Genomic DNA, 16,701 nt, shown 5'->3' on the forward strand with positions numbered 1-16,701 from the left:
AAAAAAAAAAAAAAAAATCAAGCCTATTTTAGGACCTTTAAATTCAAATAAGGCATCTGCCACATGCAGTTATTCCCTCCAGTTTCTCCCCCGCAAAGAATACATGCTTCTTTCCATCATGAAAATGATTAAAGGTTGAGAAAACCAAAAAGCAGTACTGTAGTTGATCCTTATGGGTCAAAGCAAATTTTATTTACCAGTACCAGTATAACTTCCTAAGACAGTCTGCTGACCTCACTAAAACTAAGTGCAGGAACTGCCTTGTCAAAACTCATGACTACTAAACCATTAACTTACAAATTCAATCAAAGTGACTTTAGCAAGCCATCAAGCCATAAAGATGATTAAAAAATGTATTAACCCTACATGTCGTATAACAAGCTTACATTAAGTTTCAAACTTCTGACAGAGAACTGGCTTTTAGAGAACACAGGAGACTTGAGTGAGGGACAGGTTCCATAATTACTGCTATTAACTACCTATATAAAAATAAAAACCAGTCCTCTGCTGTGAATTTAAAAGAACACAGCTTTATTTAGTACACAATGGTCATAACATCTCAGTACAATATATTTATAAAAACAATTGTATGTTAGCTCTCACCAGCAAAACACTGAAAACAGAAATGGAAACGCACTTTTGAATCCCAAAGGCTTTTCTCACCTAAAAAATATATCCTGGGTTTCTGATCTAAAAAGTCCTCTACCCTTGTACTTTAAGGCCCTAATGCATCGTTTTTATCGGTTCAGGAGCTGTCTATGGATGTTATGTGATGTATCCAATGAGTCATCAAATTACTTATTTATAGATATGCCTAAACAAACAAAAATTGCCATAGTTTATACAGGCGGATCAGATTTAGTACAACCAGAGAGAAGTGCCGCAATAACCACTAGGCTCTGTGAAGGTGTGGGGTGAGTTGCACTTCAAGCACAGGCAGAGGTCTATAAAAGGAATTCAGATTCTTAATTCACAAACATGATCACAGCAAGAAACAAAAAAGACAACATAACTATCCAACCCCCCCCCCCAACAAACAAACCAGGCTTTGGCTATTAAAACTCCAGAGGAGAGGGAATTTAGCCCTTTGCTACTAGGGTATCTTTCTGGTTGCTTGAGTCCAATGAAGTCTCCAATTGGGCAAACTCTTTCCCAGCATGCTCTCCTTTGGTAGTCATCCCTTTTAAATCTGGGAGAGGGAAGCAGCTGCTCCCTTAAGGTGACTTGCTTGGAGTATAACCCTGTTCACTGCCCTGCCTTCTCCAGCTGGTGTTTTGCTTCTGTTATATTTGGCTTTTCCTTATTTACTATTTTAAGGAGTTGGCACAGCCATATGGTTAATTAGTGCCATAGCCATGTAACATGCCTTTCCATCTATGCATTAATTCTTTTGGGTGCCAGAAAATTTAGGCGTAAAGCATATTTAAGCCTTAAGGGCTCAAATGACTGGTGATTTCAGAAACTACAAAACATTTAAACATGTTTCAAAGGTCTTCTTTCTTATGCCTTTGGAAATTCTGTATTATACAAATTGAATTCCCTTTTGGTTTCGGGTCTGGAAATCAAGAACCATGTTTCTGATGGTTTCCAAAGAACAAAGTTATCTTGGGCTCTACTATATAAATGTCTTTTGGCACTTCATTGATTCTTTAAGAGACTTGGATTTTTTTGGCAACTTTAAATAAGAGCCTGTATTAAAAATAGAAAACATATAATCTATTTAAAAATAAATGGCTGGAGTCTGGATTTTCTATGCTTAATTGTATTGTGTCTGCAAGCGTGACTCCTGGAATCAAAAAGCTGTTTTATGCTGTAATATTTAATTTAATTACAGCAAAGATACTGCACCTTTAAAAAGATACTACTGCATTTTAAAATAAGACAACATGGATCTAGACACACTGTACCTTACATGTGCTTGTTTTCAATTACTGCAAGGCACTCATTGAGGAATTTACTGACCCATGCTGTCAGCAAGAACAGACATGCATCATTACGGGCTTAATTAAAGTTTTAATACTGATTAAAACGTTTTATTATTGTATTATGTTAAACTGCGCTGGTCTCCAACCTCATTAAGGAATACAGGATAGAAATTATTCAGGAGTTTCAGTCATTCAGTTTAACAACCTTGCTACTGTCAATGTTTGATTTAAATACAGTTTGATTAAAGCACACTTTCCTTTTGTGTTCACATGAAAGTGCAGAAAGATGTGGAATGCTGCTTAATGAGTATTTACTGAATATAAAATTGTTTGAGCATGTGATATGACCATCTCTACCCCTGCAGTAATTTACCTCAGTACAACTACAAAGGGAAAACATTTAAATCATTTGGAATTGGAACATAGCTCAGTTGTGAAAGTTAATCTCATTACACATCTTGATTAAATTAAATGTTGAGTGTGCTATGAGTACCACTTTAAGTTTCCTATCATTAGAAATTAATTGCAACAGTAATTAACATAAATGAATTATCTGAGCAGGCCACATACACTCCTATAGGTGTTCAAATGTTAATTCAGCATTGGCCTAGAGGCACTTACTTGATTATCACTCTTTTGCTTTTCATAAGGAACTACTAACATTAGCAGGTGCCTAGGTAAGGTTGCAAAGTGTTGTTAGGTTTTCACACAGACCTAGTCTCTACATTTCGTATAAAAACAATCAGCTGCACCAAGACACTGTAGAAGTGACATGTTTCCTACACAACAGTTAAAAAAGTTGATAGAATTAATAAAGTTCTAGCCTGGGAGAAATACAAAGGTTAAAAACAAAAACACAAAGTTTTCAAAGGTTTTTAAGTTAAGCTGCATCTTCATTGTCAGCCCCAAATCAGCTCTAGATTCTGAGGGTGAAGAGGAGGGAAACAGTGATTGTGTGCTTTTTAATTTTTTTTTAAAGAAAAGAGACCTGTTTTTTTGTGTCTCGAATACTAAAAAGCAAGGCTCCGAGACATGCTTATGCAGGTGCACATTCGCATACAAACTTCTGTTACTGTCAAGGCAAAACACTCCCCATATCATACTGGCAGCGTTCAACTTCAGTATTCTGCACCAGCTATTGGAGGAGATTCACTTAGAGAAAAATCTCCCATTAGTGCAGAGTACAGATAATAAATAGTGTTGTGAGAATCCCAGCGGAGAATTTTTTTGTTATCATTTACTCATGGTGAGTATTTTAAATTAAGAGATTACCAACGTGCCACATACAGCAACATGCTCCAGCATGAAAGACTCACAAGAGATACACAAAGACCCATCATCAAAAGTTAAAACAGCATAAAAACAGGCAACACACATCTGTATAAGTAAAGTGTTAAAACAACAATAAAAACTACTTTATTCTCCACAGTGTTTTCACTACAAAAGGCTCTGATTTTCAATCAGATGCACATGCTGGGAGCTTTACACCCATACAGAGCACCATGGAACTAAAAAGAGAGGCTCTGCTTAAGCAACGTGGTCCATCTTGAAGTATCAGTTTGGACAACTGAGGCTAATGCATATTTAGTAATGAGACAGCGAGGCATACCTGCCTTCACTAAATTTTTATCATGTTCAGCTTACAGTAGAATATCCAAACCCCTGAGCAGAATTATACAGCTTGATCATTCTGCAGTTCTGAGGCAAATAGGCAAACCTGTTCTGTCTATATTTTTCAGTGAGCTAAACATAAAATTCAGCTTCTGGAAAAATTCTGTGGCCTGTATGTGTAGAGATCAGACTCAATTATGGTGGTCCCCTGCTAGCATTAGTGTAAAAATCTATGAAAATTTTGGCAATGTCAAGAATGTTATCAAAACTAAACTGTCTGAAACTAACCTAGGAATCACAGTAATTAACCAAGCAACAATCAATGTAAAATGCCTTTAGAAATGTAACACTTCTGTAAACGTCTTCAACACTTCCCCTTGTGGACTAAGTATTAAAATATTAAACTTGAGCCACAGTTGGGAATTCATGCTATTTATGCTTAGTGAGCTTGTAAACATGGAATGTTTTGTTCTGAAATACTCGAGTAAAGTATAAGGTATATGCAGGTAAGTTTTTTTTAATTTCCTCACAAAAGCGAGGATATGCTGAAGGCTTCAAATTGGGTTCATTGTCTCCTACGCCATCCATGATCTGTAAGGAAAGTGAACAGGTCTGTGAAACACCCTTAAGTATTAAATGGTTACAAGTCATAACTCAAGTTTTCAAAATTCTCTCTCTCTCTATGCTCAGAGAGTCTGACTTAAGACTGAACCAAACAGGAGGAAGAGAATCAAATTAAACTGTCAGACATTACAACAGCATCACAATGGATGAAAAGCTAAAATCTAAACCTAGTTTATGTATGGTGTAGGAGCTGTGTGGTGTTGGCAGAGGAGCCGTGTGGTGGTGTGTAATCTTTAGGGCTCTACACTGTGAAAGGCACAGGTCCTGGGTATAGCCAAGTAACCTACATGCAACAAAAACTCTTCATCTGCCATCCGAGTTGAAGCTCAGAAATCCACCCACCCAGCCTCTGGATGAGTATGCACAGGAAATGCTATGCACATGTAGTAGTAGTGTGAGGTGCAGCACAGAGTAACTATTTCCATCCCATTATGGGTTTCTCCCCCATTACATACTACTGGTTGAACCAGCCAGATTTCCTCTAGGTTGTATTCCTCACCGCAAGAGGTCTCTGGGCCTTGGTCCTTACTCATGTCAAAAATGGAAAAGAAGTAAGCTGCCTTACACTATTATGTTAAATGCTTTCCTACTAGCAGAAATTAAACAACACGTATTTCTTTTTAAGGCCTTGTACAGTACTTACATGACCATTAGCTATATCAAGTAGGTCACGTAACCGACAGCCTCTGCTGTGCCGTCTTTCGTAACATATGCTGTCCTCCAAGATCACATAGTCCGTGCCAAAAGACCTCAGTGTTTGGTATACTTCCTCTGGAGATCTCTTTGCATATATCTGATAAACCTGAAGAAACAGAAACGAAGGTTTAAGAGCAAAATGGGTTAATTAATACTGTAGATCTTTTTGTCCTAATTCATTATTTTTTTCAACTTGATTCACAAGATAGAAAGAGATGGGAGATGTGGGTTAGAATTCCCTTCAGCTGAGAAGGACCTGGAACCCACACTTCCTGGGTGGTGAAGCCACTAAACTATTAGGCAAAAGGCAGAACCACCACCTCCCCATCCTTGGACAATTACATTTGAAAAAAGAACAAATCTCGCTCCGTTTTTTCAAAACCTACTTGTAGGTGCCTACTATGGAGAGAGGATTCTGGGCCCTGAAAGGACAGAAGCATCCATCCCTGTTTGTGTAGCCAAGTTCTACAGATGCTGAGTCACATCACATCTGTGTGCCAGCACTTCCTAGTAGTTGGCTTCAAGCTAACCAAGCTCTTTATTTAGCATGTGCGTTTTCTGATCACTGAGCTAAGGCGCCTGTGTCCCACTATGTAAGAAGCCTAAGCACCTAACTTAGAGCTCTAACTCCCACTCCAAAGGCCAGGCACCTAAAAGACAAACCTTATGGCACTGAACCTGGAGATATCCAAGACCTCCCTTACATCTGGCCCAAAGTCTCCACTGCGCTTCATGAAGTTTCTGGCCAGTTTCTTCATCTGGCGTTCAAACTCCTTGGGAGTTTATGGGTATTTAAAGTAACAAGGGCCGTCCTACTTACTGGAAATCTTTCAAATTGTTACAAAGTGAAATATGGATTTAAGAGTTTTCAAAGGTTGGTTCTTGCATGTTTCTAGTGTCATGCAGCTCAGCCTTACTTGATGTGTTTTGCTGCTTCAGCAAGAATGTGGGAAGAAGAACAAGAGGTCATAGAGAAGTTGAGTGAAATTCTGACCTTAATGAAGTCAATGCCAGCATAACCATTAACTTCAGTGGGACCAGAATTTCATCCTCTGGTTCTGTGAAAACCATGAAGTAGAGTAAGTCAGTGTTTGCTCTTGCTGCTGAGTTAATATCCATGAATCCCTCATCAAATTTAGTTCTCTAGGGAGAGTTACAGAAGTGCGTTTTCCCAACATGACACGTTAATGGAGGAACTGAAGTTTATCATCAGTCTCTTATCCCAGCTGACCCTTAAGAGCCAGGAAATGTTCTCCCCTGTTAAGCAACATTGCTATATTATTCAAATGGATTAAGACTGGTCTAGCACTTTAAGTTATGTATGAACACTTATAAAATTTTAGCTAAAATTTCACTCTCCACAAAGGAGACTCTTGACCTACTTCAGCTAAAAGCCACCTCGCTGGGAGCACTGAAACAAACATACTTTGGAGCATTCACTTAAATGTCAACAGATCTGTTTTGTGGCAATCATGGCAGGGAAACAAGTTTAAACTTGCTCCATTGAAAATATCCCCTCATTTAAAAGAAATGTCTCTTAGCTCATGCATTGATTTCTATGCATGACAATGGATAGTGTAGTTTACACTAATGGATAGGTGAGGGATCCTCACTCCCACCTGTGTAAAGGAACTCCAGTTCTAGTTGGGAGAAGGTCTCATGGAATGACACCTGAGGAAGTGAATTTCAAAGTCTTTCTAAGGACACAGTTATAAGCCCTGCTGCTTAGAAGGCATGCCAAGGAAGAACAGTATAGCCAATGGGTGGGCAATTATTTGGGCTTTAGGACCACTTACAGAGTTTTGGTGAGCTGTTGCAGGCTGGGTCAGCACCCCTACCCCATGATGATGCGGGTCAGCATTCCACCCCTCTGCAAGACCTCACCTAAGCTCGCTAAGTGGTTCTGCTCTGTGCTGGGCAAGCTGGCTGGGATGGGGTCAAGGGTAGGCAGGGAGTGGGATGGGCAGGCGGGGCTGTGACAGTGCAGAGCCAGGGCCTGGGGCAAGGGCACAATCTACTTGCATGCCCCTGCAGTGGGTGCCAGTTCTGCAGGTAGGGGCATGTAGGGAGCAGATTGCGGTTCTGTCCTGGGTGCTGGCCCCACACTCTTATTGCCCCACAATCCCAGGGTCTCTATGGAGACCGGCCAGGATTTGCACAGCAGGTCATGTAGCTAGGTGGACAGGATGGAGCTGCAGGCAGGTGGGGAGCTGTGTCTGGGAGTGGAATGGGCAGGTGGGGCTGGGCCCAGTATTGTAGAGCAGTGACAGTGCAGGGCCAAGGATCAGGGGACAGCTGCAATTCACTCCTCGCCTGCCCCTACCTGCAGAACCAGTGCCCGTCACAGGGCCCCTGCCCTAAGCCTAAGCCCTGCCCCTTACTGTCACTGCCCCATGATCCTGCCCTGTGATCCTAGTCCTGCCCACCTGTCCTGCTTTCAGACACTTCTCCCTGCTTGCCCGTGGCCACATCTCATCTGCCCAGCCACATATCCTGCCTATGTGGGTCTTGGCACTGGTGGTGGCTGCAGGGTAGGTGGGCTAGGGTGTCCAGACAACGGGGCTGGGTCGGGCAGTGGTGGCTCAGCCGCTACATGGCTCCAGCCCTGCTGTGCACCTGGTGGTGGTGGGACCAACTGCACATACAGGACCCACTGCAGGCTGGACAAAATCATTTGGTGGGCCAGATCTGGCATATTTTGTCCAATCCTGGTATAACCTATAGCACACCCTGGGTGGCCTACTGTAAATTACAGACCTGAGAGAGTCTCAGAATGACACAGAAAGCACAAAGGTGCCTAAAAATTACCTTTGCCACAAGCTCTTTCTGTGCTCAAGCTCTGAGGCATGGGTATGTGGCCCAAGCATTACCATGCAGAGATCCCTAGGTCTGTTTGTTCTTAACATCGCTACATACCACTAACCTGTGCTATGTACACATGACCTAAAAAGATACAAGAGCCTGGACACAAGGTAGCAGCTGCCCAAGGCATTAAAAGCTTCATAAACTAAACCAATTCCTTGATTCATAATTGAAACTAGGAGCAATGAATGGTGATTTCAGTTTCAACATTCCATTAGTGTCCACGTTTCTGTGGGATTAAACCAGCTGAATTATAAATGACATCTAGTTGAGGAGCTCAGAAATGTTCTTACCTGTTTTGTTCTCTCTCGCAGACTCTTGTCCTCATAATGCGGATGATTAGTTAAGATCCTTCCAGTGCACAATTTAACTCCTGCTAATAGCTGCATGCTCCCAGCAAATGCTGCTGTCTTAGGAGTGTTGGACCTAAAAAATTATCGTAATTTTGAGGATATCCTGATGGTGGCTTGTTGGGTTGTCAAAATTACAAATCAGGAAGAAATATATATTGAAGGGAGGCTTTTCACCTCCCTCTCATTTCAGGGAACAGACTGTTTGACTTTAGTACATCTAATATTTTCCGAAGTAAAAAATATTTCCAATGAATCCTTTAAATAATGTTTCCTAAAAAAATTGCAGTTTGTCAAAGAAGTAAAAGGCATGCCTGTATGTTCATCCTCTGTGGTCCAAGCGGACAGGCTCAAATATTCCAGACACAATTCAAGAGGCTTGCTGAAAAATTCTAAACCACATGCATATCTCGGATATGTGCCCAGAGCTAAGCTTTTTGGGTGAAGTCTATTTCAATTTATAATAGGCTGCCTTGGTTTATAAAGCCTGTGAATATTTGGAAGCTTCTGCTACTGTGTGAGATAAAGTAGCTTTTCAAAAAATATGCTGTGATGTTTAATTTTCCAGCAATACGGTGTTGGACAGATGCGATCAATTTGAATATAAGAATTCTTTTTAATTGTTATTATCCCTATATTCATTTGGAACAATTTTTTGTTCTAACATGAAGCAAACTTCTTTCCACCTACTTTACTCTTACGAAGACAGAGTTTTAGAAAAAGTTAGCTTCAGTTATGAAAATTACAATCAAGAAGATTCTAAACAAGAATTATTTGTATTGTGCTAGTGCCTAGCACCCACAATCAGTATCTGAACCTTTCCCTGGACTTTACCACATAACCTGAATCTTGCCAGATAGTTAAGGATATAATAAAAAGGGGGATGGGGTAGCAAAACCCCCACAATAATTTAATGTACTAAAAATGGTGTATACAGTATATCTGCTGCCCAGCTATTGTCTAGTGTTTGGTAGGCATGGTGCCCAAGATAGGATTTTTGGAAAGAATAAATTATGGCAAGTAAAAAGAAAAACAGAATTGGGAAAGGGATTTGTAGAATAAATACCTGAGAAATGCACCCCATGGGCCCACAATCAAGAAATTGTGCCATTCATATCTAAATGTGTTTTCTTCAAAAGCTACTAAATGCACCTGCTAGTGTTTAAATATTTGCCCTCTGAAGCCTTGGCTGTAAATTATCACTTTTCTTTAAACTGAGCTCCATGATAAGGTTTGAAAATGTTAAGAGACAAGCATTACATTTTGCTTCAGCCCTTTGGGAAATAATACTTAGGAATGAATTAATATTTATCACAACCCTTTCCTAAAACTTCTTGCGCTGCCATATTAATCTCATACAAAGAGGCCAGAGATAATATTTTAATATGCCAGTTCAACTTTACTGAAAAACTAGTTTTTTGGTCGTTTATAAAACTAGTCTCGTTTAAAATTCTGAAAATACTTAATCTCTTTTTAATAATTTATTTGCACTTAAAACATTCAAAGCCACAAGTGCCATGAAGAAAGTGTTTCATCAAATGAAAATGAATTAGTCTTGGAATTTACCGTTATACCCCCTTGCTGGTTGTCAGCTAGGACATCCCTGAACCAGCAACACGGACAGGACTTACCACGTGTGCTAAAGACCGTAAGGGCTAGAATCCACCAAGGGGCCTAGGGTCACTGTAATTTAGGTGTTAAAATTCAAAATTGATCCTCAAAACCCCCAAAAGTATTCAAAATTTTGCTGGTAAAGATCTCTAGGAGTCTAACATTCTACTTAGAGAATGCTTCAGGGATGCCTCAGTTTTGTCAGTACTCAGCAGAGCTGCACTCACCTAATCTCTTGACCCAGTGGTGCTCAACTTTAACTCGTTGGATGTTGAGGGCCAGACGAGGGGTGTGGAGTCGGCCCATGGGCCAGATGGGAACCCTGTGCTGCCTCCAGCCAGCCCCTATGCCCAGATCAGGGCCCCCACCCACTTCCACACATTGATCTAGTGCAGGGGTTGGAAGGAGCCACTCCAGGGCACACACCCAGGGCATGGAGGATGGAACCAGGACAGGGGAGGGACATTCTGTGCCCTGCTGACCTAGGCTGGGAATGACGGTATGCCACTGGTACAACCTCTGCTCAGCAGCTCAGGAGCCCTGCTCCCCTTCTGCCTCTATCCTACCTGGGGTGAAACCCCACTCCAGACAAAGCCCAGGGATGCCCATGCCACCAGAAGTAGGGGTCCAGCACACCTCCCTTTGCTGGCTGCCTGCAGTTAATACCTGCCTGACAGATGGCAGAGCAGCACGTGGAGGCTTGTGACCGGCAGCCAAGTCAAGGATGGTGCAGCTGTTTGGTTGTGCTCAGCTGCCTCAGGAAGCTCTGGCATGCTGGGGGGCTTGCAGAAGCACCCCTCCCTGCCTTCTGGCTTCAGCCAGTGTAGGCACCTCCCTGCCTCCCTCCACCAAAGGGCAAATGTGAGTTCCATTTGCTCTCGGTACAATCTGTGCAGTTTAGTGAAACCCACGTAGATTGAAATGATTGCACCTCCAGCTTTTTGAATGTCTGTACCTAGCCACAACTGCTGTCAGAAGTAGCGGTGCCCCACCCCCTTTCAGACAACAGTCTAATGACTAGCTTCAAGTCATTAGACCAAGTTCAACCCTTTCTTGTGCCCGAAGAGATTCAAACCCACTTCTCCTACCACTCCGGAGAGTGCTTTAACCCCTAGACCCTATGTTACTCTGGGAGATCACACACTCTCCACTCCCCCTGTTGAAGCCACTCCATTTAGCATTGGAATAAATATTGGCCAGAGAGAGGGAGAGTGAGCATGACTTGCTAGCTTAGTGGAGAGTGTGATTACTCAGGAGGGAAGAAAACTAGATCTGGGGATCAAGCCCCTGGTTTCCTTGATCCCAGCTAAGTGCCTACCCTCCAGGCTATGTGTCCTACTCATTCTTTCTGGCCCAATAGATTCAGAATTTTTTTTTTTTTTGACAGGTCCTCCTCATCATGGATTAGTGCTTTATCTACAGTGTAAAAAGGGAAAAACCATGTTCCCTTGGCCATATTTTAAAAGAAGTGATCCCTAGGCTGGTTATGAAAGAAATGCTTAGGTGAAAGGAAGGATCTAAGCCTCACCTCGGTCATCAGTGTTTCAATTTACTAGCCCGGACAGCTTGCAGCTCAGTGTGTTGGCTTTTTCTGAATGGGAGGAAGAGCAGCCCTTCACATGGACAGAAGCAGCTGGCTGGACCACCCAGAGGCAATTGGCATGCCACTGGCAAAACTTCTACTGGATCAAATGGCTGGGGAAATCAGTGAGCTCTTAGTAAAACATGACCTGGATCAGTCCTTTGTCGGCCAGATCCAATCCCTCTGTGAACTGGATCTGGCTAATGGGCTGTAGGCTGTTGACCCTTGCAATTAGGGGCACTGGGTGCCTAAAAGCTGGGTGTTGTCATACTGAGTACTGCAACGCCCACATTCTTTTCCAAGGCCTTTTTAGCTAATAGAGCAAACCTTCACTATCTGCAATAGTCAATGGAAGAGGACATGACACATTTAACCTGTATATTGCACATGCAGCATGATTCACCATGTTACATGCATCCCTTGTTAATACTTCCTTCCACCTGATTCAGCAAACAGCAGCTGTGGTCTGTATCTAAAGCAACTAATGTGTTTCAAACTACTGAATGACACTTCTCTATTATAGCAAAACGAAGCAATTTTTACAAATGTCTGAACAAATGATGTATAAAATGAAAGGATAATTTGTTTTTATAGCTTTCTGCCAAGCTCCATATCAGGTTGGCCAACCTGCAAACAATTTATTTTGTAAGAAATGTCACTAAATAATGACAAGGACTTACAGGTCAAACTGATTTACATTATATAATTTAAATGTCATTCCAAGCAGACCTGATGGCATTCTGAACAAATAATCTAATTTAGTTTTGAAGCTCTAAGCTTCAACAAGTTAATTACTGTTGAACTAATGGGTAAACTGAGCACAATAATATAATGTGTGAACCTTTGCTTAATCTGTACTTAAGAATTTATAGAATTATGTAAATACTACAGAATAACTCATTAAAAATCAAAGGGTTTTTATAGGTATTAGATGGCTAGGCTTACCCTGTGCAGGTTAAAAAGAGGTAGCAATTCTTTCTGTTCTTGTTAAGCTGCTAAACATTTTATGCATTTGTTTTAAAGAAGTCCTACTGAAATAGCAAATGTTGCAGTTACAGTTTGTGACACTAGAAATAGTGTGACTATTGCTATTAAAGTCTTGGTAGAACTGACAGCAGACTGTGGAGTTTAGTGTTGTTAAAGCTGGCAAATCTCAGGTTACGCCTTCAGTAGAGTTTGGGTTTCAAGAATTCAGAGAAGGACAAATTGATGAACCTCAGAAAAAGGGGAAATTATAGAAAGGGCTTCTCAGGTGCTCCATTTTAGAATGAATCCTCCTGAAGAATGTAATTTTAGTCCCCAAGGACTATTAAAATGTTGTAGGATTAGCTGAAATGGATAAACAGTAAAACAGATTTGGCCTGTGTACTTGAAAGACCACAAAAAAATAAATGAGGAAGAATGTCAAAATACAATTTAATATCAACCTTGATTTTGTGTGAGCAGATCTTGCCCATGCAAATGGCTGCACCCACAAACTGGGTACATTCTTATTTCTCACATATTATCAGACATGTGCCTGAGTTGGCATGCCACATGAGAATCAACACCTTGAAGTATGGCTCCTGGAGTGTAAGGAAAAAATGACAAAAGTTAACATAACTGTTTATAAAGCTTGGCACATGTACTAGGGCACATGTTACTAGGGTACTAGTTCTGATATGAGCTCTCAAGTTCTGAAATCAAGCACATTGTAGTATGCGAAAATATCAGTGTACAGTAATGCAGAAATTATCTACATGGCCAGAAGCTTTAAGGTTGTCATTAGTTAACATTATGGTAAAGAGACTAGGGAAGCTCATTCTGTTGATATGATCACTCTATTGATATCCTTCCTCATCTCACAAATGAACTATTTTCTTAGGGAGAGAGACCAAAGTTAAGAATTAGTATACCTCCCATTTAGAACTGTAGAGTTGAGAATATGCTTAAGACATTGGTAGAGCTGTCTTAATTGTTTTTTAAAAACTATAGTACATAAGAAAACAAAGAAAAAAAGGAAACAAGTTATCAAAGAGAATGTATAACTTCATAATCCTGCAAAATGGTTCAAAATGCGGTAAGAACACTACTGCAAAGGTACAAAACACTACATACTGCTAAGTACACAACAATATTTTTAGCAAGGGGATATTTTGGGAAATGTATTTCTATATGCTCCAAATTGGACAAACAATGGCTTGTTTATCATTAAGTTGTATACTTGGACATTTCTTTTAAAGTGTGTTTGAATATAGACAGATTCAAGGTCTTTTCTGATGTAGAAAGTTTGGAAAACAATCCTAATTCAATACTGTATATGACCAACTGAAACTCAGCACACTGAGTTTTAATGAATATATAATTAATTCCTGATAATGCAAGCTCTAACCATTAATTATACGAGAACTACCAAGTGTTAGCACAGTATAATATTCTTCTTCTACACACAAATTTAAATAAAGAAAATCAGTCCCAACTTGAGGTGTATGTTATAAATTTGTTGTTGACTATAGTTAATCCACAAGTAATTAAATTTTATTTACATGAACAATAATTTTCCAAAGCACTATAAATTCTACAGAAAAAATGTACTCTGTAATCGTCTGTCATGATTTAAAATGAAAAGACGACAAGCAGCAGTTTAGCATTCTCAGCACTTGGGAACACATGAAAAATTATTCCCATTGAATCTGGTCAAATCCAGTTCCCGGCTGGGACAAAAGCCACATGAATATTTTATGTATAAATCTATATAAAACTCTGTATATTGTACTCAAGGGACCTGAACTATCAAACATTTACCATCTCTTAATAAACAAGCAGTGCTAAATGGCACTGGCTGGTAAACATCAGTCATGAGAAGGTGTCGATATAGCTAAAAGTTACTAAATGACAGAAACAACATGGGCCCGCTTTCATGATATGTCATTGAAGATTTGTAAGATATTTTACTTTTGAATAATTACATTGCTCCTTTTAGGTTACTGAGCAGGGAAGTAGAGCATTATGGAGCACAGGCACATTGCTAAGGGTGAGAGGTTTTTTAATTGCTGGATGACTGGTTTCATCAGGGCAATTTGAGTTATTCAAACATAAAATATTAAACCCAAGAGTAAAGCAGGGGGAAAAAACAGATGATGAAGGAAGAATTACAGTACATGCTACAGACATTTAAAGGTTAAAATGTAGCAGATTCAGTTTTGACTTACAAAATATTTCTTTTGAGGGACATGGAACTATTTTCAAATAAAATAGCGATGGGATATTGCAGAATTCAGAGAGTAGTCATTTCTAGAAATAATACAAACACCAGAGATCTGTAAACACTTCCAAGTGGTTTTGTTCACAATTGTCTTTGCTACAAATTGAACCTGCAAGTTTAGCTTACAAGATGCTAGTCACAACACAATCCCTCTATTATCACAAACCTCCAGAAAACACCCTACTTAACCTTTTTGCACAATCTGTCCGCTATTAGCTGTCCCAAAGTACTCATACCCTAAAAACACACCCACTTCTCCTGTACAGAGGTCCTAGGAGCTTTGTGGGAATGACCATCTTGGAGGAAAGATTCACTGATATGCCTCTAGTACAAACTTCAAATCAAGGCTCAATGTGAATAGGCTCATTTGTTTACACATCTTTCGGAAAGCACCTGTTTGGATAAAGTCTAAAGGTGCATCCCAATGAGCTCAAATGTTCAGCTTGCTTCACCTCGAGTTAAGCTGAGCATAGGCCTGTAGAGATGCACCATGCATATGCACCTGTTCACTACACTGCTAATTTGCAGCGTGATGGTTTGGTTTTTTTTTTTTTGGCACTCGGAGATCCTAGTGTAAAAAAAACACAAACGAAAATGAAAACAAACCAAAAAAACAAATACCACTAAAAAAAAGCCATATGGTACACATGGCAGCAGTGTGTACTGCCAGAAAGGAAGCCTGGCTGGCCAGAGCGATGCTGCTGCCCTGGGAGGCATAGACGATGCATAGGGAGGGCACATGCGCCCCCTGAAATTAGCCCTCTCTTGCTGGGGAGTGGGGAGCACTGGCTGGTGCCCCCCATAAGAAGCCCCAGCGGTACTTCCGATTTTGCTGCTGGCAATTCTGGTTTGCTGCTGGCCCTGCTGGGGTTTGCCTCTCTCCTCCCCCATCACCCTCCCGGTCAGCAATTGGCTGCTGGTGCCCCCTGGAGCCAGGAGGCACCAGTCGCCCATGCTGGGAGGCCCACAGCTAAGGCGGCTAGAGCCAGCATAGGTGCTGGCCCCAGCCTCCCCTATCCCACCTGGGTCATTTTGTCACGTGCCTAAGCCCATGTTTATGGGTGTGCCTGGGGACAAACACCAGCAGCAAAAATATGTGCCACTCTCATTTATCCAGTGGGAAACACATACCCCAGTACGTTCGTACTCATTAGGATGTGCCCTAAAGGTTTATTTTGGCCTACTCTGAGTTCTGAGTACAGAATTTAGCTTAGTGGGTGCACCAAAACTACCCTCTACTAAACCAGCAAGCCACCATATAGATGGCCAGCCACCATATCAAATTCAGTACGTTATTTGAGTTGCTTTAAAATCAAGGCAAGAAGCTTGTGCACACGTGCTGTTTGAAGTCTGGATTTTCCAGTTCTACATGTAGGTGTCCCTCAGTATGTTTATGAACACGGACAAGTGTTCCCTTGGAGTGGTTTCAAAATGGAAAGGGCCTATCAAAATACAAATGTAGCAAAACAGCTTTAATTTTGACCCTGCTTCATCTAAGGTTAAAGTTGGGACACTTAAGCTCACTTGTATCTTTACAGGCCTATGCTCAAGTAGCTGAGCAGCAGTTCCCTTGCCTCTTATGAAACTGCTCCAAGTGACTGTTTGTCCATGTCCTAATACTAGGTAAATATATTGTAAGGATAAAAAGTAGACCAGATGTGCCATGAAAGTTCACAAGAAGACTAAACACGAAGTACTTGGAGGCCCACTTGTGAAAAGAGGTATCCAAGAGCTAGGTACTGGTTAATAGGTGTGTGAGAAACAGGCTGTATTTGATTTGGATTTGGCCCAAATCAGGGACAGGGATTTGATTAATTTGGATCACTGTCCTGATCTGATTTGGCCGAGTCTGAATATGAAGATTCAATGCTGATTCAGAGAGTCAGCAATTCGGACATAGACACAGCTTTAAATGTTTTTTCTACATACCTCAAGGTACCAGGTGTGGCTTGTGAACACTACGATGGTGGGGTGGATAGGGTGTCCCACAGGAGCATTGGGGACCACCCAGGGTGCTCGGTGGTGAACCCAGAAGTGGACCTGAAGTACTTATGGTCTACTTTTGGGTCTGCTGCTGAGTCCATGGGCCCCCTGCACGCTCCCTGGCAGACCCAGAAGTGCTTCTGGTCCACTTCTGGATCTGCTGCTGAGTGCGCTGGGGACTCCCCCCCCCCCCGGGCTCCCCTGGGCCCCCCC

General features: G+C 41.2%; 1 protein-coding gene across 2 annotated transcripts in view; it reads right to left on the bottom strand.

The window, feature by feature from the left end:
• Positions 1–510: 510 nt before the first annotated feature.
• Positions 511–16,701, bottom strand: part of DPY19L3 (dpy-19 like 3 (C. elegans)) — an 82,603-nt gene continuing 66,412 nt past the window's right edge. For both annotated transcript variants that reach the window (XM_019505620.1, XM_019505619.1), the window contains exons 17-19: positions 8,012–8,144; positions 4,804–4,962; positions 511–4,127 (exon numbers count right to left, since the gene is read on the bottom strand). In XM_019505620.1, coding sequence (XP_019361165.1) covers positions 3,966–4,127; positions 4,804–4,962; positions 8,012–8,144 — 454 coding nt within the window. In that variant the 3' untranslated portion in view covers positions 511–3,965. The remainder of the gene's footprint in view (positions 4,128–4,803; positions 4,963–8,011; positions 8,145–16,701) is intronic.

The sequence above is a fragment of the Gavialis gangeticus genome, unplaced genomic scaffold (assembly GCF_001723915.1).
Source record: "Gavialis gangeticus isolate Ggan-Ray unplaced genomic scaffold, GavGan_comp1, whole genome shotgun sequence".
In the NCBI taxonomy this organism is placed as follows: Eukaryota; Metazoa; Chordata; order Crocodylia; family Gavialidae; genus Gavialis; species Gavialis gangeticus.